The 24,648-nt window shown below is 47.0% G+C and overlaps 1 protein-coding gene across 2 annotated transcripts; it reads left to right on the top strand.

Annotated features, from left to right (window-relative positions):
* The first annotated feature begins 7,932 nt into the window (after positions 1-7,932).
* Positions 7,933-23,898, top strand: LOC102089477 (DEP domain-containing mTOR-interacting protein). 2 transcript variants are annotated; one of them, XM_065032360.1, is made up of 9 exons: positions 7,933-8,197; positions 14,325-14,503; positions 17,597-17,720; positions 18,941-19,119; positions 19,746-19,931; positions 20,272-20,412; positions 20,731-20,801; positions 22,368-22,472; positions 23,696-23,898. In XM_065032360.1, exons 1-9 carry the CDS (start codon positions 8,112-8,114, stop codon positions 23,711-23,713), a joined length of 1,089 nt encoding a protein of 362 aa, XP_064888432.1. In that variant the 5' UTR covers positions 7,933-8,111; the 3' UTR covers positions 23,714-23,898. The 2 variants fall into 2 exon arrangements, with proteins under 2 accessions (XP_064888432.1, XP_005499635.2); XM_005499578.4 differs by having other exon boundaries at positions 7,934-8,197; positions 23,614-23,898.
* Positions 23,899-24,648: the final 750 nt, after the last annotated feature.

Genomic DNA, 24,648 nt, shown 5'->3' with positions numbered 1-24,648 from the left:
AGATTTATGTACTCAGAGCTTTTTATTAGCTTGTCTACAAAGACACTTACCGAAGGAGAAAAGGTGATTTTTAAAGCAGTTTTTCTTTCCAAGAAGCGAGATTCTGATGAATCCTTCAGCTGCTGGTGATGCTTCACCTTCAGGTTCCAGGCAGCCACGTGAGTACTCCAGGTGATTCGTGACTGTGCTGAGCTTTATATAAATTTTAAATACTTTTTATTATGTTCTTGGTCAGCAGGACTGAATCCTAGTTGCCTTGTAGAAGTAACTGTATTGATTTATACATATATATATATATATATATATTTATTTTTTTTTTATACACAAAAGGTGGAGATTTGGGTTGGGTAACAGCACTGTTATTATTCCACTGAGACACTGTGTCCCTTCTTGCCATAACGTCCTGTGTTCAGGGCTGCTCTGTGTGTTCGAAGTGAAGTTTTCAGCAGAGCTAACTGCCAGTAAATGGGATCTGCTGGTTCTGGAGGGTTTTGGCCTTTGGTTCTGTCAGGAGATGGCCTAGAAATGCACAAAATACCATGGAACGCAATAATGGGTGTTCTCCACTTCAGGCTGAGTGCAGTCAGCAAAAGTGGATGGAAAGAGTGGAGCCTGTAGATCAGAAAATGTCACAGTGGTTGACTTGAGGGAGAACAGATCACTGCTATAGGCAGGACATCCAGCTCCCTGCTGTCTTTGTGCTCCGATCCCAGTAACGAGCAAGTTCAACTGAAGCTGTTTTACTATTATACAACTGTTAGAGGTGTCTTCCTACCAGTTGCAGGCTCAGAAGATGATCACCTGGGGTTCGCAGCTCCCTGATTTTAAGGCATTTTTGCTTTCTGAGGTGTCTGAGAGCAGGCAGTGGGGACGTGTCCTGGTTTCCCTCCTCGCCTGTTTGTTCCCATAGGTTCAGTGCTCTGCCTTTTGCAGCACTTTTGGCTCTCTGTGGGGCCATGCCTTCCCCCAGCTCAGACCAGTACACGGGTACCCAGTACAATCCCGGCACTGGGACAAGGCTCAGGTCCTGTAAGGAAAGTTAAGTGGAGCTGGGTTGTCCTGTTGGGAAGCAGTAAAACCCAAAGCCCAGATGTACGTGCCGTGCAATCCTTCATCTTATAAGCCACTAATTTGCAAAGAGGCCAAGACACGCTCGTCTGTCTTGGCTCCAGCTCTTTGTGCTCTGTCAGCAAGAAGCTTCATCTCCCCAGTAACCCAGGAAAATAAAGGTTAACTGCCTCTGCTGAGCGAGTCGCTGTTTGGTTTAGGTGAGATGAAACTTCATGGTTTTCTACCCTCAAATGATGCTCTGCCATGCTCTGAATTTCACCAAATCGCTGCTCAAGCAGGAAAATCCAGCGCTATCAGCTCTCCACAGTTTGTAAGCTGGGTTTTGTCTTTCCCTTTAAGCTCTGCCAAAACGTGCTCCCTCTGAGAGGCTGTTCAGCTTTGCTGAGACTGTTGAATTTTGCAAGAGATAAATCAGATTCTGCCAGGAAACACCGAAAGGCTGGAGTGTGTCTTTATGAAAAAAAAATTACCACTTCAGATTGAAGTGCTAGTGCTTAATATCAGCAGTTCTTCACTGGATTGCTCGAGTTGCCCTAAATATGACAGTGTTTGACTATCTAGAGCAAAACCCACTTTTTTCCCCAGTCTGCAGACATGGATGGTTAACATACGTAAATTGATGTGCCAGACTATGTAAAGGCTGTTGTGACTAAGGTCAAACTAGGAACTTTCTTCTTTATAGAAACCTTTTATCTGTGTTGTTATTGCATAGAAGCTTGTTACAGTTTAAGAGTGAATTGCTATTTTAACTCCGTATTCACAAATTTCCTATTGACTCTGGCCATCGGCTGTCACTTTTGGGGTGTAACTCAATGCAATATGCTGGACTTGAATTTCAGATTTAGTCCACTTAAACAGGGCTTAATCATTCAACTCCAGTGTTATGGCAGTACAGGCAAGAGTAGAGAGAATCTGAACCTAATGCTGCTCACAAGTCCCTTAAACTTGTTGCCCCCACCAACGTCTGTCTCTAAGCTGGTCCTAGAACTTTGTACAGAGCACAAAGCATATCAAAGAAGTGCAATAAATACTTATTGTGTAACATAGGCTGCTAGTGTTATCCCAGCTAGTTAAATTAAACCTCTGCAGAACAGGCTTGCCCATCTCCATGCCTGTGAAATGTCTTTACCAAGGGATTTTTTCATCTGCAAAAGGCCACGCACACCCTGGGCTCTGCTGGTGCTGCAGTTGGGGACTCACTTGCCTTTGCTGTTCATGATCCATTCCTTCCAGAACCCTGGAAGCACTGGAGGTGAAATGGCCCCGTCGTGCTTGCTTGCCACTGCCAGGGGAACTGGAGGTGTGACAAGAAAACTGAATCTAATGTGTTCAGAGGAAATGCGTCTGAATATCAGTGCCAGTGGGAAACACTCGTACTGTGAGTAGTTGCTGAGTAGCACCAGCTCAGGACCAATAAGTCTTCCTGAGGCTGTTGTCCATTTGCCTCAGCAGTTGAACACAAGCCAGGCACTGCTGTGCATGTTCCTTGGGCTAAAACTCCTCTGGATCAGTCCCAGTGCAACCCGTCTCCCACACTGGTTGCTGAAGGACCAGGGCAATGTACCAGCTCACGCAGAGGATGCTGCTTTGGGAGCCTGTGGTCGGAGGACGCTGCTGGTGAGGAGCATCTTCTCCTTCCTTCCTCTAGAGGGGATTGTGCTACTGTGCATGGAACGTGGAACCTGGCGCCAAGGAGGGCTGAAGAACTGGATGCAGGGTTAGGGATGTGTTCCTGATGATGTACCTGCTATCTAAAGCCCCATCCCATCCTCTGCCTTTAACTTCCATGCTGCGTTAACCCTTCATGATGTGAATTTCTCTCCCCCAACCACACACATGTACTCTTCTCATATTACTTGTTCCCTGAGGATTTTGGCTCTCTCTTCCCCCTGTCTGAGTGCTCCAGGCTGGATGGAGGCAGTTTGGAGCTCAGACCTTAACAAATAACAGGTTTAGGCTGTTATTAACCCCTGTTATCCTGGCCCTTTGCTGTTAAACCAGCCTAACAGCCTTTTTTTTACCAGGAGGAAGCTGCAGACTCATGGTACAGAGCTGGGACAGGGTCGTCACCTCTGTCCCTCCTGGTACAGGTGTGGCACAGCAACACTGGAAACTTGCCCACCTCTGGAGCCTGAGGGTTTCTCCTCTGGGAAAAGTGTGGGTCTAGAATTGGCCACTGTGCAGCATCAGACACGGCTCTCACCCAGGTCAGGGGTTTTTAATATTTATTCTTAGCTGTTGAGGAATGGGGAGGTGAAGAACATTCATGTTCCTTGTCCTGTTGCACAGGAGTGTTTCTTTTGTTGTTGTTCTTTGTTTGTTTTCCCAATGAAAACTTTACTTAGTTCATTATGAAGGTAGGTATTTGGTGATGCTTTCATTAAAGCTGCAGGTCCTGAAGCAATGCAGTTATGGGATAACTTCATTTTTCAGGGTTTTGGTTTATTATGAGGGACTTTTTTGTGTGTGTGGTGTGGGGTTTTTTTGTGGGTTTGTTTTGGGTTTTTATTTTGTGTTTTGTTTTTCAAGCTGAATTTCTATTCTTTGTACTTTTGGAGAACCGTGACTGAGCTGTAATTGTTTAAAACTTTAAGGGGAACAAAGATCCCCCTATTTGCTCTTTTGAAGCCGGCCAGATTATTTGGGCTTACACTTGATTACTTGGGCCTAGCAGTCCTCCTTTTCTGTGGAAACAAGCAATACATATTTCTCTAACATCCAAATTCATTTTCTGGAGCAAAATGAAGGTCACTCAATGACGTGACGGCTCCAGCTGAGATTTATATCTGGCTAATGAGAAATTGCTGAATAACATGCTCATTTTCTACAAGTAGAATGTAATAAATCTTCCCAGACTTGCTGGGATCTAAGGATGCTGCTCTCCAGTCTCATTATCAGCTGCCAACACAGAAATGGAGTCTCTGTGGTGCAAACACCCCTCCCTGGTGCACAGCGATCGCAAGGCTGGTTTTAATGTTTACAAAACCATTCCCCTGGGTGCTGGTGGGTGAGAGATCTCCATGCAAAACGCTCCCTGTATTGCTTATCTGCTATTTAGACTGGTTTTCTATAGAGGTGTTGGCTGTGAGGTGGCCTCCAGCATTGTGCTATGGTGCTGCCACCAATGGGTTAAGCAGCAAATAGCCCCAGGGGTGGATCTGTGAGATTTACAGCCAAATATAAACTTGATTTTTCTGCAAGCAGCAGGGAGAGCCTGGCTCCCAAACAATGCCCGGCTCTGCCCAGCCCAGCTGGCCAGGCTCCAGCCCAGGTGAGCACACCTGGCTGGGGACAAATGGTCTCTGGCAAGAACATCTCGCTGCCAGGTGGCGTGGGATGCTCTTTGTCATGCAGAGTAAACACGGGCCCTGCAAAATCAGGGATTTGAGTGTGTTGATGTTGGCTGTTTTGCTAAGCTGAGTCAAAATCGGTGTGGGGAGGATGGGGAGGAAGAAGCGATGGCTGATCGCAGCTGCAGACTGCTGCTGTCGCATGTGCCAGCTGCCCTGCACGGGAGATTTCTGCAGCTCTCTGCTTCCCTGTGAGAAAGGCAGAGCTTTTTTCCTCCTGTGCTTTTCATGAAAGAAGCTGGCAAGAGCTGAAATCCTTTACCTTGTTACTATAATAACAAACAGCAAAAGACTCACTAGACTTTCAATGTACAATGATTAAACCAGCAGCAGTTTCTCCCCAGGTGAAGTGAAGAATCCAGACCCAGAAAGGAAGGAAAGGGGGAACCCCTGGTCTCCTGGGCACGTCTCCAGTGAGAAGACACGGTCGTGGGACCAGCCTGAGCAGCAGGCGAACCCTCTCAACCCCTTCTGTTGGTAACAAGGAGACATTAACCTCAGACCATTCTGCTTTTAGCTCTGTACTGTTGCTTCTACCACGAAACGCAGCCCTGCATATGCAGCGGGTGCAGGAAAGCAGCTGCCTGCAGGGACTGGTGTTTGGCAAACTCCACAGTAGCCCTGGGCTCGTGGAAAGGACAGGGTGTGTGGTGGCTGGATGGCCCAGGAGTGATGGATGAGAGCCAGGCTTCGGCTTTGGGTATGAACACTGACTGTGGGCAGGAGGTGGGATCCATTTTTCTCTGGTGTGATGAGATGGGCAGGTTTGGGGAGCTCTCTCCACAGCACATATTCATGTTACAAGTGAAGGATATTGTGGCACTGGGCATGAACGGGGGCTAGAACAGACACACCAGCACCAGCACTGTTCGAATGGGCTGCAGGAGACAGCCCGAGAGCCGCCAGCTGAGCCTGTGCACAAGGGGAGCCTGTTTTCCTGCATTTACAGGGTGGTGTGATCAGCAAAGACACAGGAGAGAGTGTGAGCTGGGATAGAAGGAGCCTTGTTGGTGCAGCCCACCGCTCCAGCTCTCTGCACAGCCAGGCTGCAGCGCCTGTTTGACTTGGACGGGAGCACGAGACTGAGATTTGTTCAGCCCCACCAGCTCCAGCTCTGCTGCTCCTCATCCCCAGAGAGCCAGCGGTGATGCTGGCTGGAGGAAGACCAGCATTATTTCCAGCATATCTGCTGTTACCCTGTATTATCAGTTCTTTCTCGCTCTGCCCCAATCCCTGCATGCACAGACATATCTTCTCTCACCTTCTCTTCCTCTGCTCAGTCTGTGCTTTGTACTTGGCTGGCTGGAGAAGGCCAATGCACACCCCGAGTGCTTGCAGAGGAGTGCTGACATCTCGTGGTGTCGGGCGCCTGTCCCACCCAGGTGGTGGTGCCCTCTGCCTGTGTCCTGGTCAATGGAAAGGATACAGACATGGTGGAACAACAAATCGGTGAAAGCCTGATGTAGAGCTCTGTTATGGGGCAGAACACCTATAGGGTATCAGGTGAAGTCAACCACGTCCACAGCCATCCAAGCAAGGAGCTCAACAGCACCTGCAGCCCTCAGCAAAGCGATTCTGCAAACTGCACTGTGAGAAATGAGCTGCATGGCTTGTACTCAACCCTGGGAAGGATGTGTCTGGGCACCTATGGAACAGCACACAAGAGCTGGGTCTCTCCTGAGATGGTGTGAAAATCCCCTCCTGAACTGGCAATAATTAGCAGTATTTATCAGTGACTATCAATAGCTGGGTGTTACTGGGCTCTGCTCTCTGAAAAGCCTGCAAGGCATCTGTTTTCCTCCCTGAAATCATTCAGCATCCACCTCTTGGGAATCCAGGAACCCAGCTATCACCATCTAAAAATCTCCCTTCTCAGGATTTGATGACCAACATGTTTCAGTGATTTACTTTTGGGAGAGAGGTCAGAAAAGGTGAGGAAGACACTGGGAGCACAGACAGCCCAGGACCAGCTTAGCCAGGATGGCAAACTGTAAGAACTGGTTCTCCTCGGTTTGCCTGCTGTCCTACAACCACAGGCGATGTTTCAGGACGCTGCGCTCATTCGGGGGTGCCAAGACCCACGGTTGCCGCTGACAGCGGGATGGAAGGGACACAGCTCTGCCTTTGAGCTCAGCCCTGGCTGCTGTGAGCTGTGCTCCTTGAAACGCTGAGCTGAGCTTGTTTGATTTAGTGATGTTATAGTATGCAAAGAGTGAAAGCCTGGAAGGGTCTGCTTGTGCTGATGGGGATATTGGCTAACTAGCTGCTGGCTGCTAAAGATTATCTAATTAAAGGCAGCATTTAGTTTATTGCTGCTTTATTAGGCTTCAGATTGAAGCAGAATCTCCTTAGAATCTCCTTACAATTTTCTTCCCTCCCCCCATGTTCTCTTCTGGGAGGTTTCCTTCCTATTTTGTATTTCTGAGGTTTGGTCCTTTATGCCAGCCTGTATTTTTCACTCCTACTTTAACTAATGGAAATATAATTGCACATGCATCTGATGGTAATGATGGATGTAATTAACCATCACCACATCCCAGTTCCTCTGCCTGTTTCTCTTCAGAACACTATTGCTTTCAGGCCAGCTCTGGCCTGCAGAAAATATCTCAAATAATCAAAAATGGCTGGTAATAGGTGAGATGGGTATCAGTGCCTGGAGGTAGATTTTAAAGGCTGTGGCTGGTAGCACCATACAGGCAAACAGCTTGGCACCAGTCGAGTCCCAGGCTCATTAGTGCCAGCTCTTGCTAATTACAGCCTGTGCTTCTGCGTCCAGCCTCTGTGATGGCTGCTACAATGAGGAATGGCTCAAGATACTTAAAGGGCTCAGTACTTGAATGGAACCTACAAGAAGGATGGGGACAGACTTTTAGAAGGGTGTGTTACGACAGGACAAGGTGTGATAATTTTAAACTCAGAGGGGAGATTCAGGTTAGACATGAGGAAGAAATTGTTGCCCCTGAGGGTTGTGAGAGCCTGATCCAGGTTGCTCAGGGAGGTGGTGGATGAACCATCCCTGGAGACATCCCAGGCCAGGCTGGACGGGGCTCTGAGCAACCTGAGCTGGTGAAGATGTCCCTGCCCATGGCAGGGGTGACACTGGGTGAGCTTTGAAGGTCCCTTTAACCCAAACTATTCTGTGACTCTATGAAGATGCTCTGAGCCCACTTTTTAGCAAGTGTTGGATACAACTCACACTAGGGGGAGGTGAAAAGCCCCTCAGGAGGAGGCTGGGAGCAAACCCCATGGTTTGCATCAGAGGATGGCACATCTTGAACCCTCCACAGGAAAGTGTGGGGACAAGGAAGGAAGCATTTTACCCCTCTTCTTGCTAATCAAACCACTCATCCTACAGCCTGCGTATTCCCAGAACCTGCTGGAGTCACCTACACAGAGCAAACGCTGTCGCCAGCAGATGGACCTGCCACCTTCCTGGCTTTTAGCTGAAGCCTGGACGGAGCCGAGCGGTGAGAAGGCAGCAAAGCCAGGCTCAGATTGCAGCAGGCTCCTCCTCCAGAGCCTACGGAGAGGGAAGGAGAGGCGGGGAGCTGGAACCAGCAACTCCAGGCTGCCCACCTGCACCGTCCCCGCCGGGCTGGGGACCGCGCTGGGGCCGGGCATCTCCGGGACCTGCATCCCAGGGGATGTGCGGGGCCCCCGGGCGCATCCCCCCACCACCCCCAGCCCGGCATGGAGAGCCTGAGCAACAGCCTGAAGAAGAAAGCCACGGAGCAGCACTACAGGGCAGAGGTGATGATTGCTGGAGAGCAACTGAGGTAGGAGGTGATGGGGCCCTTCTCCAGGCTGCTTTTAGCCCCTGGGGCTCTGGGCTTTGCTAGTAAGAGGCTCAAAGCTTTAACCTTGAGCAAGTGCTTTCCCCCATGTGCTGCTGCCTCCTTGGTCCCGGTATCTGCTGATCCTTCACCCACTAAACCAGTGGTGAAACGGATCCTTTCCCATGGAACCTTCTCCTGCTGCTCCTCCTTGGGCATCTCCTGCTCTCCAGGTGCCAGACAAATGGTTTTAGATGGCAACAGGTTGTTTTTTTGGGTTTTTTTAATCTCTTTACACCCTCCCCTAAACTCAGAGACTGATGTGGTGGCACTGAGCAGCCCCCCAAGGCCCCTGGTCCCTGGCTGGGGCAGCATCACCTCTGGGGGTGTTTGGACTTCTGGGCATGATTTGGGAGGTTGTCCCCTGGGTGTCATACACATAAATTGTTTTGCACAGCAACATGTAAGGTCCTTCCCTCTCTTGAAACTCACTGTTGGGAACTTCTGCTGGTTGACAGTCCCAGTAGTTGAGCAACTTCTGAGGTTTTTTTCTTATGAAGGCAGAAATACTTTCTCCTATGTGAGGAAACCTGTGTGGCTGAGAAAATGTTTTCCTTGTGTATTTGGACTCAGAAGGCCCCTTCTCCCCTCTCCCCCCTTTCCTCTTAGCTTGCAACTGGAGGTTTTTCTAGCTCTTGAGCAGAATTTTCGTGTTTGTATCTGGAGCCGTTCTGTTTTGGTTTTCCTCCCAACATTTGTCTGGAAACCTCACTCATTATCAGTGTGAATGTACTGTGAGTCTTTAAAAAGGTTGCTAAAAGCCTGAAGGGAGGAGGTCAAGTTTGTGCAGGGAGGGAATATCTTTCCGTTAGTTTGACTGGGACAAAGCTGAATAGAAACCCCAAAATATATCTACTTCTTGGGGAAACTGGTAAGGTAGGTCTCAAAATCTGAGAGTTTTCAGACCAAGCCCTTGGCAGCAGGTTGCGATCTTGAACTGCTTGCTCCTGTTCAGTTTGGTACCCCAGGTGAACCTGACATGGGTTATCTGTGTTAGAAGGGTTGACAGGAGGGGTAGAAAGCACGAGTGGGTGGAGAGAAGAGGAGAGGGCTCTCAGCTCGGAGTCTGGCATGCACGAAACGCATGGTGCTGAGACACATGGGCTGTTTTGCAAACAGCACATGGAGCAAACCCCATCTGCCTTTGGGCAGCCTTGGCTGCCTCATGCCCCTGACCTGTTCTTGAAACGCTCCAGCTCTGTGTTTCATGGAGAAAAGAGGGTGGATTTCATCCAGAGTGACTGCTCTGTTCTTTGTTTGTGAATAATGGGTCTAAATGCTGAGGAAGGACCCCAGTGCTCTCAGTGATGGAGAGGTGGGTGATACGAATCTTCCCAGGGCCTGGGTGACCAATAGGTAGCAATGAGGAAACTGAGGCAAAGGAGCTGGATGATGCTTCAGGTAACAGCTCAGTGTCTGTGTTGTGCTCCTCTGCTTTCCCCCAGGGAAGGAATAAAGAAGCATGTAAAGGAACCTCATGATCTGCCCTGACTCCATAAACCTCAATCAACAAATAATGCTGCTGTATCTACATAAAATTTCAAACATTTGTTTTTCCTTGTCCTCCGCTTCCTGCCCTGCCTCCCTGCTATTGTATTTAATCAAACAAACCTTTGCTCTGTCTTTACAGTTCTTTGGCTTCCCAGCAAGTTTGCAAATCCCTCCGAGTTTGGTTTGGCTCGAAAGATGAGTCTGGTCTGTGTCAGGATGCATTTCCCAGCCAGAAATAGCTGCACAAGCAAGGGGTGAAGGGAAAAGGCTTAGTGGGGATGGCCAGGAACAAAACAGACCCTAAAGGAACTGAGGGATGAAGGGATGCCTCAGGCTGTCCCTCTGTCAGGGTCCCTTTGCTTCCATGGGATGCTGCTTTCTAGTCCATTGAAGGGGAAGAGAAGTTTTGGATCTTGAGTCTCTCCTCATCAAAAAGACGAAGATACTAATTTGCACTGATATTTTGTTCGTGTTTGGGAGGGATGCTGTCTCAGATCCATTCCTCACGTCTGCTGTCCGTCTTCTTGTTTCGGACAAACAAACTTGTGTGAAAATCACACTGGCTTTAGTGGGTGCTATGTGTTGCTGGGTGGCATTCTGTAAAAGAGGCCAAATTAGTCATTTCTAATTGCAACAAATGGCTTATCTGCACAGAGGTATTCTGGAACAGCTACTGTGCTTTGAATTCACACCCTGCTGTAATCTGAATTTCTCAAGTACAGGCAAGTCCTTGTGTTCTCTCTTCTTGGTATTCCTCATGGTCAAGTGAACCAGCTGTTCTCTAATAACTCTGTTAAGCTGCATTAATCACTCCTAAATGTAAAATGTGTTTGGTAAATGTATGCATTGGGCAGACAAAGTGAGAGAAGGAAGGTTTTCTCCTATGTAGAACAAATTTGTGATTTCAGCTACTGTCCAAAATGTTCAAAGGTGCAGAGTGTTTCATTCAGCTACTTATATTGAGACGCAGTTAAATAAAGGGTTCATGCTTTGATGCCCTGGAAATTGGGCTCACTTAAAGGTGTGTAGTTGAACATGCCAAAATTTGTATTCCTGGCTGACAATCTTGGGTCCACAGGAGGTTTGATGTTTCTCTGTTGAAACTGGATGGATCTTAAAGTGGGGATGTCACCCTGCAGGACTGCTTGATAGGACAGTCACTGGGTTAATGTTATTTAGAAGATGAGACTACATGATTGGAATGACCTTAAAAAGCATATTATTAAATTTTCAGCACTGCTGAAAGTGAGGACTGGGAAGCAGACTTGTGCTTGCTGGGATTTCGTTTTGAGGTTTAAGTCCAGTTTTCCTATAAATACATTCAAACACAAGTAGGAAAATAAAACATTCCGGTGCCACTTCGAGCTTTTTGTTTTGTTTTTCTTTAAAGATAGGAACAGAAAAGATCCTTCGAGTGACGCATCTTTCCAGGGCCACTGGGTGAATGGGAACCAGAGTTACTATCCTTGAAAGATCCACCTTGGCATTTGAGATGCTCAGGGTCTGTTCCAATGGGGTGATGGGGAGCATCCCCAGGGAGATTGATCTGGTTGTGCAAGTGCGAGACAGCAAAAGCAGCACCTTTTCCAGTGCAAAAAAGTCCTTTGCTTCCGCAAGATTTAGATTCTTGGTTCTGAAATTGTGTGAAATGTGAACGCACAGAAGTAATAAAGCGAGGAGCTGCTTGGGTTGGTCTCCAGCAGTAGACATGTGTAATACTGCTGGGAAAGTGCTGGTGGAGGAGGAGCATGGGAGTTGTGTTTGTAACAGCTGAAGTGGCATAAACTCTTGATGTCCTAGAGGTTTGTGCTTTGGTTTTATTGGGGATTATTTTTTTCTTTTTCTTCTGTTTACAGTACTGCAGATCTGCCTTTCAACAAGGTTACACAGGGTGAATAATGATGTCTTTGTAGTGACCTTGACAAGGAAACAACTTGGATACCCAAAGCAAACGCATGGGAAAGCGGTGCAGCGTTTGCCAAGCCCGGAGCGTTTCCTAAGAGTCGATTCTCGTGTTCCAGCAGGCACCTCATCCTTGCCTTATTCTGCCTTTTTTTTTTTCCTTTTGAAGAAGTAATGTGTACATGGTGTAGGTTTTGGCATCAAGAAAGCCCATAATATTGCATTACACATGCTTCCTTAATTTATTTTTTTTTAATCTGGAAGTTCTATTACAAACTACTCATAGTTTCACTGCCTTTGTTTTTGCAACATGGTCCATGGACTGGTTTATCAAGGGTGTCAGCTGAGCAGTCAGTGTTACGTCCTTCTGTGTCTGAAGGACAAAATTTGTCTCCTTGTAGTTGATGGGAAACAGTAAACAAGGTGAAAGTGGAAAGAGCACAAGGCTGCCCAAGCTGCGCATCTTCCGCTGGGTCTGCGGCAACAGAACAGACTTGTGAACTTAAAACAGACCAAGAACGTTCAAGATGCTGCCGATCCAGCAGTGCTTGAATACCACTCAATTCCTGTCCTGGCAATTGTTCCCAATAGAATAGTTTCAGAATTAGCGTTGTTTTTTTTTTTTTTTTTTTTAATCCTAGGTTTAAGTAATATTGTTTGGTGAAAATATTTTTTCTTTCCCTTTTTTTTTCTTTTTTTCCCTTTAAATTTTCTTCCTGACAAGATCTGTGCATTTTCTGCAGTATTCTGGAATGGGATTAAAAAAAGACCTATAGATGAAATAGCATTCTCCCAACCAATTTCTATTCAGGCCTTGTGTGATTATGGTCTATGTGTTATTGTGGGTAAAGACACATGCGTATGTGTGTGTATATATATAGTCTTTATAGAGTCCTGCAGACTCTTGATAGCAACAGAATACTCATAGTACATTTCTTATCTCCACCGAACATGCCTCTGAAGCGGCAGCCCACGTGCTGCTTACCAAGGAAAGAAAGCAAATAAAAAACGATGTCTTGTTGTCTGCCGGAGCAGAGGGACATCGGGGTGGGAGCTGAGCCATTCGCAGCTGCTGCTGTGGCTGGTTGCATTTTGACAGTGGACCATGGGAAACAAAAACAAACAAAACAAAATAAACAAACAAAAAACCTCCCACAAACAGGAAAAAGCTAAAAACTCTAAAAATAGCAAGCGGTCGTCTGTAGCCTTTTCAGTTAAAACCCATATGCAGAATGGCTGCTGGTCACTTGTGGGAATGAGCCTTCCACGTAAAGAGAGTGAAATACTGAATATAGACTTTAGCATTTGAGGGAGGCCTGTCAGAGGCAAAGCTGGGAGCTAGTTCTGTATTAATCTTTGGTTTAGTATTTTAGTTACCTGGGAGGTCTGAATATATCTGTTAATTGTCTTGGCTTGTAGTAGCCTCAGCATTAATTACAGCAAGCAATTACTGCTTCTTCATCCAACTAAAGGTTTCATCTTAAGACTTTTGAGACCCCAGTATTTGTTAAATCCTACGATAGAGTATAATCCATTATTATCTGATAGATTTTTAGGATATTTAAAACTTCTCGTGTGGTGCCTGAAACTGTTGTCCAACATGCTGTGTTGTACGTGTCTTCAAAAAGAACAAAAGAACATGAAGCATTAGATAGTCTGCAGTGATTAATGCCTTTGTAAAACACACTGGCCCGGAGCAAAGCTATGAATTGAAATGAATAATTTGAAACTCCATCCTGGAGTTACAGAGGAGATGTTTAATTAATATCTCCCTCCGAGTCTGCTGCATGCACTGGGCATTTTCCAGGGCTGGTATTTTGGGAACAGCTGGGACTGCAGGGCAGTGGTTTGGCTCCTGGACAGATGTGCTGCCAAACTGGGTTGGCTTTGGCTTGAACACACAGGATCTCTGTGCCCTGTGGCTTGTGCAGTTGTTAAAGTCCTTTTAAAAGTCAAAACCATGCTCACCTGAGTATATATTCACTCATACATACCTTTCCGTTGGAGACCCAGACTAGCCATAATATCAGGGTTTTCAGGATAGGACTGTGGTTGTTTTGGTAAACTCAGTCCCAGTCTATCCCAGTTTGAACCAGAAAATGTCAGGACTGTTCTCCACTGTTGCTGTGGGTTAGATGGTATGCGGATCCGTGGGTAGCACATGGGATCCACCTGGCACTTGTCGCTTAGACACATGTAGAAGAAACGAGTGGCCCCCTTACTGCTCCCACCCTGAGCTGTGACTGTGTCCTGGGAGCAGCTGCATTCCTGCTTTCATGGTTACAGGGAAGGAGAGCTAAACACAGAAAAGTGCCAAAATGACAAATATATGTACTATATTTTCTCTGCCTTTTGGTCCTACTTCACAAGCCTGTTAGCTGCTATGTATGTTTTAGAGGCTTGTTTAGAACAAGACACATTGCTCCAGACTAAACCTCATGCAAGCAGTTGTATAACCTGCACAGTGACAGGAGGAGAGAAGAGGATGATGGAGAGGCTCCTGAGGACTGACTGATGCAATCTTGCAAAGCCAAGAGGTTTGGTTGAATTTATAAGTCACTGGGTGCTGGCCAGAACTCCCAAATCATCAGCATTTTCTCCAGGCTGGGCAGATGCTGGGTTATTAGACCCAAATTCCCCTGTAACAGCTGTTGAGCACAGCTGTCTTTCTTTCTAGGCTTCGCCTCCATGATGGGAAGCTCATTAAGGACAGACGTTATCACCTCCGAACGTACCCAAACTGCTTCGTGGCCAAGGAGCTCACAGACTGGCTGATTGACCACAAAGAAGCACCAGACCGAGAGACGGGCATCCGCCTCATGCAGAAGCTGATGGACCACTACATCATCCACCATGGTGCGTGTGCTTCTCCCCAGGGAGGTGGTTGTGCATCTGGTTACCGTGTGTGTCCATGAGCCCAGAATATAGAAGCATAGTCAGGTCCCTGTTCACGACCCTCATAGTAAAACACTGGCCCAGGTTGCCCAGAGAGGTGGTGGATGCCCCATCCCTGGAGACACCCCAGGCCAGGCTGAACGGGGCTCTGAGCAGGGGTGGCACTGTATGAGCTGCGAAGGTCCCTTCAACCCAAACTGTGCTGTGATTCTATGGGTGAGAAGCTGGGAGATGCTGGGCAGGCCTGAGGGCCACATGGGGATGTGAAGCTGCTCAGGCAGATGTGCCAGTTCCCTGCCCCATAAAAAAAAACTTGGGCTGTGAGCTGGGGAATCAGCATATGAAGCGCCTCTTGTTTGAAAGCAAATTCAGTAATGCCTGACCTGTATTGTCCTGCAGCAATTGTACAAGCAGCCAGGGGTGGATATTCTTACAGAAACTGTTTTAGCTCCTCCTTGTGTTGTGCAGGAGTGGGAGCGGAATCGTAACACATGCTTCACATCTACAGGAAAATTCATTTTTTTACCATAATGGCCCAGTGTTCCTCAGTTTCACCATCCACGCTGGGGTGGGACAAGTAGTGGTGTGGAGTCCATGCCACTCGAAGCAATCCTGTGGGAATGCCTCCTGGGGAATAAAACCTTGGTGCCTAAGCCCAGCTCTTAGTATTCAGGCTTTATTATTTTTAAAAATTATTTGGAACTTCCAGCAGTTTTGGACTAACTCAGGTCATGTGCTGTGGTTCACGCTTGTCCCTGCACTGCAGAGCAATCCCCAGGGACCCCTTGGTCCCAACATAATGATGGGAAACCAGTGCTTCAAACTGGCCAAGCGCTGTTTCTCTCCCTGTGAGATTTTTTTTTTCTTTTGTGCCCAATCATGAACAAAAATCCTGGATTATCAAACAATCCTGGGAGACCCTTGGGAGGACAGTTGTTGCTGAGCTGCTGGCTCTTGGTTGAGCCAAGTCTTTGGAACATGAGCTGTGGTAGCCTGGAGTAGGGGGTGGTTTGTCACACCAGGAGGAAGCTGAGGAGATGGAAGCAGACGAGAACCGTAGCAAATTCAGCCCTCTCTTCCCCCCTCTTCTCTAGGGTGCAAAATTCGCACCCCTGCAATGCAAACCCTCCGTCACCATCTGCTGCTTGCTGAGGTTAATGCCCTTTACATTAAGCTGCCTCGAATAAAAATAAACTGCTGCTGTGCTTTATCACAAAAGCCTAAAGCTGAAGCAGTGAGTTCTCAGTTAACCATTAATACTTAAAACTGATTGCTTTTCCATCTCTCCAGACAACAGTTTCAAACAAATCCATTAGTTAATTGAACCTGTGCAGTGCTAGGTACCAGTGCTGTTCTGATTGCTTATCGTGAACGCGTCCCTCCTTCTTCTGTGATAATTCCTGGCAGGACACACAAGTTGACTTTCCTACTTGCTTTATGACCATTAATTTTTGTTAGTCCTATGGAAGCAGGGCTGCCTGGTAACAGCAGCACTGGACTAAGTGCTTTGCAATTAGCTGTCTAAACTGTTTGTCCTCTTCTCTGCTGGGATCCAGAAGACGATAATTATCTCATGAAGATCATTGTCTGTGCTGCTTCTTAATGGTCTGATGCGGTTTGAGCTGTTACTCTGTTACATGCTGGAAACACGTTGAAATCTGTCTTCAAATAGCAAAAATGCTTTGGTTTTCTATGGGCACAGTCCTGTAAGGTTCTATGTGCTATTCCAGATTGCAATGACGTCTGAATCGTTTCTCCTTGGAGTTGTTAAGATGCAAAACTTTCACCTTTTAAAACAACCTTCCTGACCTGCGTTCTTGCTCCATGAGTCGCAGGCTTTAGTGTCCTGAGTTCACACTGAGAGAAGTGCTCAGGAGGAACAATGAACTTCAGATAACCCAACAGTTTTTGGCATTAAGCTGCTCACCAAACAGGGAATGAAGTTTTGCAAGTTTGCTCAGAAGAATGAACAAGTGCTAAAATTTTCGCAAGAAATATCTTGCATCTTTTGGATTTTACTTGAGTGGATTACGTTACTTTGGTGAGGAAATCTTTGGAGCTTTCTATTCCCCCTTTGACTAGTTTTATTTGCTTTCTGGGCATATTCTTCACTGCTGGCTGATTTAAGAGCTGAACTGTGATTTTTGGGTTGGGTGTTTTGTTTTTCTTTTTCTTTTTTTTTTTTTTTGTTATTTTTGACTTGTAGTCTAGGAACCTGTTGCAGGCAACTTTATCTCAAAGCCATATCCTAAATATTTATCTACTAAATATTGCATGCACTTAACAGCCATGCATTTACAGACTGTGTGCTCATCCCCAAGATGAAATAGAGGCATTTCATATAGATTCGATTATTCCAGTTCCATGCATGTAGCTTTGAAGAAAAATTTCTCTCTTGAGGTCAGTTTGCTGTGCAAATGAATTGGGCAGAGTTGGCACAAAACCGTGTGGAAAAGATGGTGTCATTATACGTTTTAGCTTACAAGTATTTCTGATGGGGGCAGAGGTGATTTTTATGAGGTTTTGGATACAGTGTGGGGTTTTTTCTTCCTGTCCTCCAAGTCTGCTTACATGTGGCAGTAGTTTTCTAAAAAAAACCCAAACAAATAGGCAATTGAGATAATTCTGTTTGTTTTTTTTAGTCTAAACCAAAACATCCAGATGAAAATGTTTAAAAAGCAAAACCAAACAAACAAAACCTGAAAAACAACGAAACAGGGAAAAAACAAAAAAAAGTGGCTTCACAGTTAGTTCTAATGAACATTTTAGTGTCTGTATCAAAATGTAGATCAAACTCGAGTTTTCCCAAAGTTTGTTTAGTGGGACTGAGCTCTCCCACCAGCACAGGTATTCGTAACCATCTAATCTGGGGAGGGAAGGCTGGGATGCTGGTTGCTGTGTGGCATGAGGAACACAGAAAAGGACGTCACACGCATTCCCCATAGCTCTAAATTTGAGATAACACCCTGCTGAGCCAGCACAGCTCTGTCTGTCCCTCACGGACTGACGGACACCCGCAGTGCTAATGTCCCTGCCCTGACCTCCTCCTTTCAGTCTGTGATGAGCACTCGGACTACAAGGACGCCAAGCTGCTGTACCGCTTCCGCAAGGACGACGGGACCTTCCCGCTCAGCAAGGACGTGAAGGTGTTCATGAGAGGGCAGAGTCTGTATGAGAAGTACGTGAGTCCTTCTGTAAAATGACTCTCAGCAAGAGGCGCTGGGATGCGGTTTGCTGGCTGTGCTTGCTGCTGATGCTCTGTGGTTGCTTTTTCTCCTCCTTCTCAAGTGCTGGAGCATTGGGAAATGTTGTTTCCTGAGCCCTGTGACAGCCACAGGACAACTGGTGTCTTTGGGGCTGGGGCAGCAGCTTTACTCTGAAGTCATGATGCTTCCAGGGGTTCCAGCTCCAGGGCAGGATCTGGGATCCAGCACAGGGAAATGCTGAGGTCCAGTCTGCAGTTTGGGTGCTCCTGGGATGGGCAGGTGCAGCGGCTGTTTTCCCCAGCATCCCTGGCCAGGCTGCTTTCACTAGGACTTATGTTCTATCAAAATCAGTGGGGTACAGGATTTTGGGGCTCTTGTGGGCCTGGATCCCTGCACCTCACTTAGCCTATTTGCAAAATTTGTAATGGAAAAACTAATTCTCAGACAGTAGAGAAAACAATTCCTTCTGCCTCCAAGTGTTCACTTTTCCTTGTGCTGCTCATTTCTGGTTCTAAATCTAAGCCATTTTACCAGATATCTCACAAGTCCTTTTGTTAGACTGGGTTTGACCACAGATGTCCCCCCTCTGGACCCGTTTCTTTTAACAACCTCTTCACATCTTCCTTATCCTGAAACCCTGGCAGTCAGATTCACAAACTGGCACTGAGGGAGAAGTCCTTCAGCCGGGTGGCTGATGATTTTGCTGTGTCCCTGCCTCTGGCAAATGTCCACCTCTTGGACTTCGCTTTTCCTCGGTGTTGGCCATGGGACCAGGGAGAGCATCTCATGGCTGAGGCCACTGCACCCTCTCGTGGAGACACAGGATTTAGCTCTTACATCTGCTGCAAACTGAACTTGTGTTTATTGAAACACACCTCCTCCATCAGTTTGGACTATCTGCTCTTTGTTGTGTGCCTTCGGTTGCTTGCTTGGCTTTCCGCCGTGGTCTTTAGCCGAGGTTGCAGCTGAACTGGTTTGGCTGAAGCTGCTTCCTCCACTGTGATGAAGATGTCCAAAGCTGCCTGACTGCAGCTCTGCATCTCTCCCTCCCTTCCCACTGCTCCCAGGCAGTGATGTCTTGGCTGTAACGCTTTGCCCACTTCTCTTGGCCTTGCTTGGGCTGGCTGCAGCTCCTGCGAGGGACGGCGGGGCTGGATGGCATCACAGGATCCTCGTCCCACCCCTGTGCCAGGCTGGTGAGCGTGGAAGACTCAATTCTGAAGGTGAGGGAGGAGAACTCGGTGAAGTACCAGAGGACTTTCCTGGCCTGTGAGATGATCGACTGGCTGGTTCAGGAAGGAGAAGTGGAGAACCGAAAGGAAGCGGTGGAGCTGGGACGGGCACTACTGGAACACGGGATCATTCAGCATGGTGAGCGAGGGTCGGGGTAGAACTGGGGCAGAAAGCGAGAGATGAGTGCAGTCGTCAAGGCTGCTCTAAGAACAAACCCCCATTCATGTCGTGCAACAAGTGCTGGTCAAGTGCCCACTTGGAGATGGCAATGGGACTTTTTAGTTCTATGTTTGGAGCTGGTGACCTTTGAAATTGGAGCAATCATCCTCCACCACCCACAGAGGCTTTGAGCTGAAATCTGAGCTATTGCTCTTCGGCTGTTCAAAGCCTCCGGCTGCAGGACTGGGATCCACCGCTGGGTTTGGAAGGCTGGGTTGTGAGGATGTGATGTTCGGCTCCGCTTGGCTGGAGATCATAATTATTTGCAGGAATTAAACTTCCAATTCAGAAGGCAGGGAGTTCTCTGAGTGTCTTGGGGCAGGTGACAGAGGGCTGTGACTCAGTGGTGCACTCCTGGGAAATGGCATCTCTTGGGGAGGTGGCCCTGCTGTTCCTCCTTCCCTGCAGATAGCACTCTGAAACAGTCAGAAAACCCTCAACAGAACACAGAAGCATTACAAGCAATTCATTTGGGTCCCTGAATATATTTGCTATATTCTTTTCACATTGCTTTGGCCTCTCCCTCCTCCCCTGTTCTCTCTTAGTCTCCAACAGGCATCACTTCTTTGACAGTGACCTGCTCTACCAATTCTGGACCAACTTCCGACGCAGGCGGCGTCTCACAGAGTTACTCAACGAGAACTCTTCTCGTGCCCTGTCTGAGAGCCCCGACAGCCCTTTCTGCCTTCGCAAGCTCAACCCAGACCCAGGCAACACCAGCTTTCTCTCTGGTAACTGTGGATGCATTTGGGAAAGGGTGTGAAAGCGAGAGTGACATTACCAGAGCATCCCAGAGCTGAGGCTGTTCCTCCAGGCACCCCACAAAGTGACCACCCCTCTGTTTGTGGTGGATGCCATGATGCGGTTGCAGTCTCAATCACAAGAAAATAACTCAATTTACCATCAACTCAGCTCTTGATCTTTCTTTGAAGCTAGTTTTATTCTTTCTAAGCTCAAATGCATTTTCAATGCATGCTTACTCTTCATATGTGGGTCAGGCTGGTGGGGAAGTTTGTTGTTTTAAACTGGTCTGTTCCTTCCTTGGGTAACTGTTATTTGTGCATCTTTCAGTCCAGACCAACAAGGAGATCAAAATTGTCTCAGCGGTTCGAAGGAGCAGCATCACTTCCCTTGCTGGAAACTCAAGCCCCTATTTCAGCGCTGCTCCTATGTTGGTGTTCCCTCCTGTGGCTGAGTGCAACCCCAAATCAGGTTAGGGCTTCTGCATTGCATGGGATGCATCTGTTCTTTCAGGGCACGGGTGAGTTCAAGCCTCAGGTCCCAACTCATTCAGTGTCAGCTCGGTGACTTGCAAGAGGATAGGGTCACCCTCACCTCTGAGTCTCGATTTGAAAAGTTGTGCGAGTGTTTTGAAGAACTTTAAGGTGACTGCAAAGACTTCTGTGTGCAGTGACTGCAGCTGGTTCTAACATCTGTTCTCCAGTCCACGGTAACTCCCACGCTGCCTCGTTATGCACTTTACTGCATGAAACCCTTGATTCTGACAGCGTCTGTCACCTTCTGCTCTAGTGCTAAAGAGACCCATCACCAATGAAGAGCTCCTGTCCCCTGGGGCCCCCTACATCAAGAAGACACTAACCGTAAGTGACCACAGCGAATGCTGTTGCTAAGCAAACAGTACTGATCTCTCTGATTGCTCTTTGATAGCTCTATCTGCTGCTCTGACCTCTGTGTGTCAGAACTTTGATTGCATGTCACATCATCTCAGCTTTTCCTTGGTGAGCCTCAGTGGGTCAGTGTTTGCAAATACTCTTGTGAGTGAAAACATCCACAGCCTCTGCTTTAGTTTAATTTATATTTAAGTGGTAGATCAGGAAAAAGAGCATTTTCTGAACAGAAAAACTTCCATTTATATTTCATCCAGGTCCATACAAATACAATCAGTATTTAAGTGGTAGATCAGGAAAAAGAGCATTTTCTGAACAGAAAAACTTCCATTTATATTTCATCCAGGTCCATACAAATACAATCAGTCAAGACTTGTGACGGTTGAGACCTTGACACTCATCCTGTGTCACACAGATGTCACCTTTGTGCATGGTTTTAAGCATCTCTCAGGTTCCTGCTGCAGATCAGATATGTTGATATCAATATGATCCATCAGCATCTGATGGAGCAGCACTGAGTGGGGAGCATCTGAGGGCCTCTCTTGCCTGTCTTAGGATGGGCTTTTTTCATGGACAAAATAAATACCCTGCAAAAATCTCCAGGATACTGCAGATAACCTGAGTTTTGGGCTTTTGCTTTTCTAATTATTTTTAAAGCTGTAGTACTGGTCAAGGCAGGACTGGTAGGTTCTGGCAGGAACTGTCTTGCAACATTCACACTCAGCACCCGTAGTGCTTGTTTATTTTTGTGTAAAACTTCTCAGCCCTTTGCTGCCCGCCTTTGAAAGGGGGAATCTCACTGTGGCCAGTTCAGGAAGCATGAGGGCTGTCTTGCCACATGGCTTTGACACAAGGGGGCTTACAGGAGAGCTGTGGATGGGTTTCCCAAATAAACTGTGCTGTAGAAATTGGCAAGAAGGAGCAATGAAAATAAAGCTGGTGATTAACGCGGCATGTATGAGGATTTGCCATTCATTCTCCTGCTGAACGCTCTTGCCCTGCCCTTCAACTCTGCCAGCCCAGGCCTTTCATGGCTCATTTCCTTCTGCTTAGCTGTGCAGTTGCTGTTATTTATTTATATGGGTAATGTGCAAAGTCCTTTGGGAATTCCTTTTCTCTTTTAGTCGCATCAGATGGCCGCAGCAGTACAGCAAACTGTTCTGACAGATTGAGATCAGTGGGAAAAGTTAAAAGAGTGGTTACTTCCACTCTGGAAGTGCTCTCTGTGCCAGGGAAAAGGCATTGTGTGCGTGCTTTGGAAATGTTCTCAACACGCTCTCAGTGCATGCTTTGCACTTCAATTTCATGATGCCTGTGCATTGCTCTTCTGCACTTGCTGGCAGAGAATATTAACTGGAAAGCAGCTTTGCAGAGAGCAATTAATCTCTGGTTCTGAATCTCATTTGGTGCGCAGCCCTTTCTCTCCCACCCATGACAGATCAGGATCATGAGCAGAGCTCCCTATCTCACTAGGAACTGTTGCATCTCTTCTATCCAGCCCATTCCTTGTTTTTTAAACCCCTTTTGTCCTACTTGTAGATTGTGGGGGATGCAGTGGGCTGGGGCTTTGTGGTCCGAGGAGGAAGACCTTGCCACATCCAGGCGGTGGACCCAGGAGGACCTGCTGCTGCTGCAGGGATGAAGGTACTTCTACCTCATGGTGACTTAACAGGAGGCAGGACTCATGTCCTGCTTGTGGTTTTCAGGCTGAACACATCCTCCACATTCCCACCTTCTGCACTTGAGATCAGTCTGATAGAGTAGGTGCATGGATCTCCACGGTGCTGTGATGAAGGATGCTCTCTGCAGGCAACATGCACCATGCAGGGCAGCAGATTTGCCTTTTGCCAGGGCAGAACAGGGACTGCAGGCAGCTAAAATAGAAAAAAAAAAACCCTCTGACAAAACTAAGCTGTCCTTGTGATAAACTTTGGAGATGTTGAAACTGCTTGAGCTACTAAAAACAAGTAACTGTATATAACCCGAGACAAGCAGGGAAGGAGCAGAGCTTTATCTTGAATCACCTGCTCTTACAGGTCCTGAGATGTAAAGCATTTTGTGTTTCTCTGCTATTAATGATGTAGTTCTGCATGGAACTATTTACCATGTACCTGAAAGCTAAATGACCTTAGACTGATGCCTTGTTTTGTTTCATCAAGTAATTTCCAGTTTTTCCAGAAATGAAATGATGTCTTGAAATGCATTTTATACCCAAGCATGTATGGGTTTTGTGTGTGGAGTTTCAGGTGTGAATGAAAGAAATGCAGAGTTTCACAGTTCCCTATAAAAAACACAGCAGCAAGGTAGTAATTTCTACCAGCTGACATAAGCCTAAAGTCCCATGGATATTTGAAATAATGGGATTCTTCAGAGGCAGAGCATGAGTCCATGTTTGCTCCAGGCAGGATTGGAAGGGGATGGCTGAATTTGTTTCATTTACTCAAGAGCTCAGTTCATTTCTCCTTACCTAATCTCATTTGCTACCAAATTGCTAGATGTTAATATTGTGCCTCATTTCCATCTGTGAAATGAACCACTGCTCACAAATGAGTCTTTTTTTTTTTTTTTTTTTCCCTCTGTTAGCTCACAGTCTAAATCCCTTTGGTCTCTTTTTATGATCGTAGCACAGTGATTATTACTGTTGCTTATGGAGTGGTAATGCTTCAGGGTTTGCAAGATTTTGTAGCAAGTGATTTGTATTGCAAGCCTCTGGCTCTACTCAGTCATGAGCAGAAGTTTCCATGAAGCACCAGCTGGAGGTAACCTGCCCTTCCTCTCCTTGCAGGTGTGCCAGTTTGTTTTCTCAGTCAATGGTATGTACGTTTTGCATCTGGACTATCAAACCATCAGCAGCCTCATCATGACAGGACCTCGAACTCTCGTGATGGAAGTCATGGAAGCTGTTGAATGAGCAAAGGAGTCTTGTTTTGCCAGTGTTTGGGACAGCAGGACACTCCACTGAGCAAGGATGAACTCTGAGGAGGGACCAAGCTCAACCATTCACCCTGAAATTGTTAGCGAGGCATTTTAAGATATTTTCAAATAAATGCATTCTAATGGACAAGTCTCACATTTTGATGGTGTTGAACTACTTGGCTATACCTGATGTTGACAGGGTCTAAGTCTAAGCTCTCACAGCTCCTTTTTAACGCCAATGGGAGAGTTCAGCACATCATAAACCCAAGCTTTAGAACGAGCTGTTCCCCCAGTCAAGCTGCCAGGCAGGTGGTACAGGCTGGTGAGCAGTGAGAAGTTTGACACCAAGTGAATCTGTCGGAGCTCCCCTGAGCTGTCTGTGCAGTCTACCGAGAACACAATGTGCTTTCCAGATGGCCAGATAAGCCGTGCCACCGACTCTGTCAAGAAGATAAGGAAATGAATACAGTGATGTGTGCTTCCTTGCAAAGAACGTCAAAGGCTCCTGTTACTTTCTTGGCTTAGCCACGCTCACTGGCAGGGCTAGTTGCTCTTCCCAGCTGAGCTTCTTGGAAAGGTCAGACTTTAAGAGAGACCCCAAACAGTGTCTACCCTAAGGGAAGTGTCCTAGTCCGAGTTCGACTCTGGGAAGGAACAGAAATGAGTGAAAACCACTAAAATCCAGGACCCCTGAGCCCTGCTGCTCCCAGGATGACTTCATTTGCAGGCAATGCAGAATACTCATATGCAGACTACCCTGAAAATGAGCTAAACATAGAATAACAGGTAATAACAAGAAACTGGGGAGGTTTCTTGCTTTCCGGTTCACAGAGCATCCTGCTTGTGATCAGGCTGAGATGCTGTGCATATACAGCAGGCTGATTTCCAGCGCTCCTCTTTGGGG

This window comes from Columba livia, chromosome 16 (assembly GCF_036013475.1).
Source record: "Columba livia isolate bColLiv1 breed racing homer chromosome 16, bColLiv1.pat.W.v2, whole genome shotgun sequence".
NCBI lineage: Eukaryota > Metazoa > Chordata > Aves > Columbiformes > Columbidae > Columba > Columba livia.
The sequence above is the reverse complement of the archived record's forward strand: the minus strand, read 5'-3'. Positions and strand labels throughout refer to the sequence as shown.

Excerpts from the sequence above, each read along its gene's own strand:
- LOC102089477 (XM_005499578.4), top strand. The coding sequence starts at position 8,112 with ATGGAGAGCCTGAGCAACAGCCTGAAGAAGAAAGCCACGGAGCAGCAC. Across the intron at positions 17,721-18,940 it reads GGGCAGAGTCTGTATGAGAA|GCTGGTGAGCGTGGAAGACT; the intron begins GTACGTGAGTCC and ends CCCCTGTGCCAG. Across the intron at positions 20,413-20,730 it reads TGAGTGCAACCCCAAATCAG|TGCTAAAGAGACCCATCACC; the intron begins GTTAGGGCTTCT and ends CTTCTGCTCTAG.